Source organism: Austrofundulus limnaeus, unplaced genomic scaffold (genome assembly GCF_001266775.1).
Source record: "Austrofundulus limnaeus strain Quisiro unplaced genomic scaffold, Austrofundulus_limnaeus-1.0 Scaffold72, whole genome shotgun sequence".
NCBI lineage: Eukaryota > Metazoa > Chordata > Actinopteri > Cyprinodontiformes > Rivulidae > Austrofundulus > Austrofundulus limnaeus.
Window position 1 is genome coordinate 1,149,699 of NW_013952474.1, and position 3,210 is coordinate 1,152,908.

The 3,210-nt window shown below is 43.6% G+C and overlaps 1 protein-coding gene across 2 annotated transcripts in view; it reads left to right on the forward strand.

The window, feature by feature from the left end:
• The window catches only part of LOC106519108 (putative nuclease HARBI1), a 4,843-nt gene extending 3,292 nt beyond the window's left edge, over positions 1 to 1,551 (forward strand). Inside the window, exons 2-4 of one of the 2 annotated variants that reach the window (XM_014010642.1) lie at positions 77 to 907; positions 994 to 1,213; positions 1,289 to 1,551. In XM_014010642.1, the coding sequence (XP_013866096.1) occupies positions 77 to 907; positions 994 to 1,212 (1,050 nt within the window). In that variant the 3' untranslated portion in view covers position 1,213; positions 1,289 to 1,551. The other variant, XM_014010643.1, reaches the window with a different exon arrangement.
• Positions 1,552 to 3,210: the final 1,659 nt, after the last annotated feature.

A 3,210-nucleotide genomic window follows, 5' to 3' on the forward strand; every position in this document is an offset into this window, starting at 1 on the left:
TTTGCATTATTTGTTTCTTCTATTAAAGTGTGTATGTTCCAATGTATTGAATCTTTTTTTGTTTTATTCTTTACAGATCAGATCACAGTACTGCAGGCTGAACCTAACCGTTCCAGTGCTGCAGGCATTTTTTAATGGGCAGGACACCAGAACTGACTTTAGGCTGAGCAGAAAGTCCCTGGCAGTGCTGATGAACCTTTTGAGCCGAGAGCGACGACATGGATGGGGTGCCACCATTGAGACCCTTGTTTTCCTCTTCTGGTTGGCAAGTGGGACCTCATACAGGGTGGTCGCCAGGGCCTTTGACATGCCCCATTCCACTGTCCACCGCATTGTCCACAGGGTGACCAGACAAGTGGTGGACATTCGCCACCAGGTCATCCACTTCCCAACTACAGCTGAGGACCTGGAAGCTGTGGGTCAAGGGTTTGCAGTGCTGGCAAGACACCACGCTTTCAGGAAAGCTGCTGGAGCAATCGACAGCTGCCATGTCAGGATCAAGCCACCTGGTGGCCCTGATGGTCACGGCTACAAGAACAGGAAACTGTTCGCATCCATCATTCTGCAAGCAGTTTGTGACCATCAGGGCCGTTTCATTGATACGTACGTGGGCTGGCCTGGGTCTGTCAACGATGCGAGGGTGGTACGCCACAGCCCCTTGTACAGGTCAGCCTACCCTCCTCCAGGGCACTTCATTCTTGCTGATGGAGGATACCCCTGCTTGCAGCGACCACTMCCCCTCATTACTCCATACAAGAGAATGGTACAAGGTGTGGCTGCCCAGCGTTTCAACAGGCATCACTCCAAGGCTCGCTGTATTATAGAGTGTGCCTTTGACATGATGAAAAGCAGGTTTAGAGCCATCTTCCTGCAAATGCTGGAGGTACACCACACCTTCGCTCCTCATGTAAGACTTTATACTATATATTAACAAAAAGATTTTGGGATCAGAGTTATGACAGTTGTTTACAGTGATAAATTGTACATTTTCAGGTCATAACAGCATGTGCCGTCCTTCATAACATCTGCCTTGGGGCTGGTGACATTATGGCCCCGGAGGATGAGGATGAGGATGAGGATGAGGGGGAGGATGAGGATGAGGATGAGGGGGAGGCTGACCAGGAAGCTGTAAGTGGGGCTGTCTGGAGGGACCAGATGGCAGCAGAGGTTTCTGCCCTGGAGGAGGCACCAGTGGATCATGACTATTGTTGAGGCAAGTAAAACACACAGCAGCAAATGATGTTAACCTAAAATATTCTATCTATAACACTTTCTTAAATCATTTCAGTGACATGGCAGCCATTGATCCTGCCAGCCCTGCAAACCCGGCTCGTGGACAAAGCGATGGACAGTGGACTGATGGCACGTCAACGGCTTTGCAGTCCACCCAGATGATGTCCTGCTGAAGAGGGAAACCAGGGTCTTCTTTGGTGGCAGCCCATCACTTCATCAGCACTGTTAGGGACTCTCTGCTCAGCATTAAATAATGTTTTAGTTTTTATGACCCCTGCATGCGAAGCGTAAGCGGGAGTCATATTATTGTTTTCATACTGTTTATCTTTTTATTTTTATTATTTTTTTGTTTAGTGATTTTTGGTCAACCATAGCACAAAAACGACTGCACCAATCAACATGAAATTTGGCAGGACTGTAGAAGAGTCTGACCTACACTGCGCCAGCCAACTTTTTTACGAAAGACCCCATATTTGAGGAGGGGGATCCATCCAAAGAAGGGGTGTCTGGACATGCAAAAATGCTTAAAACTCAGAAACTGTTCAACATAAAAGCTTCAGATTTCTTTTGTTGTTTAGCTCTGATGAAGCTCTATCCATCAGGCCCACAATCAGTGCCCCCCCCACCACCCCACCCTCAAATAAAAAAGACCCCCGCCCAAACCACTACAATTATGGGATGCACCTAGTAGCATGACATTTATTAGGAATAAAGTCTTCTGAGTTCTGGTGCATTTGTGCATGCAGGGGTCATTATGTTACCACTATGCGGTATCTAGTTTGTTTTTGTTCTGTTTAAATCGTTTTATATTATCTTTTTTTCAAAATAATAAACATTATTGTAAATCATTTAACAATTGGTTCAATTTTTTTGCAATAGTTTGTGAAAAAACACTTCCATTTCATTTTGAAACAATTTCTTTATTTGGACTTCATTTATCTAAACATGAACAAAAAACTAACAATAACATAACAAATTAACATATTTCATTAGCAGAAAAATATTTATCCACCATTTTTTCTATAATAGACAACAGCCTGTCCAGCCTCTCTCTTCTCCTCTCCTCCAACTCTGCTGCCTCATGTCATCCCTGATCAAATCCATGAACTCTTCATTCCTGTCTCGCTTCCTTCTCTGTCTGACTGGCTGTCTCCCTCTCATCATCATCATCCTCCTCCACAGCAGCAGCAGCATCTTGACCACCCACTGCAGTGCTTGGCCCTGGTCTGTTCTCAGGAATAGGGGCAATTAGGACAGGGGGTTAACCAAATGCCTCTGTCCCAACACCTCATCCATGAGGGCAAACCAGGGCCAAGTTTTTGCAGTGGGTTTGTTCCCAACTCCTTCACCTGACCCTGGATATTTGCAATCCTGAAACACAAAAATCATTCATGTCAGCAAAAAAATGAGTTATTTATTCTAGTTTTTGAAATGATAAAATTTGGATCCTTTACAAAAATCTTACAAATCATATTTACAGACTTTTTTTTTTTCAAATGGTCCCATTTTTTTGGCTTGCAAGAGCGTCAGGCTTCCTTGCAAGCCCATTTCCTCCAGAATTGCCCTAATAACAAAAACAAAGTGCAACATAGATTATATTAGTAAGATAAAGAAAGTCTTGAACCTTGTCAACGATCTTACGAATACTATTTGACATGGCAAAAAACAACAACATGGCCAGCAATACGTGAATTGTTATTATTATTTCAATTCTTTGGGTGGGGGGCTTATGTGGGGTCCATATTCCAAAGCTGGAATTAATAAATTATTTATGAAACAGGTAGATGTCGATAAAAACCTATTGCTTACTTCCACGACGAATTGGCGAAGTGCCTCGCCCCTGTGAACATTGCTTCTTTTGCGGCTTTCAGCCTCCGTTTTCTCCTTGCTCCCTAAAAAATCATATCAAAATAATAAACAAATGTGTGGCATTATTATGACACCACCATTACATGTCCACAAGTTAAAAGCCATAAC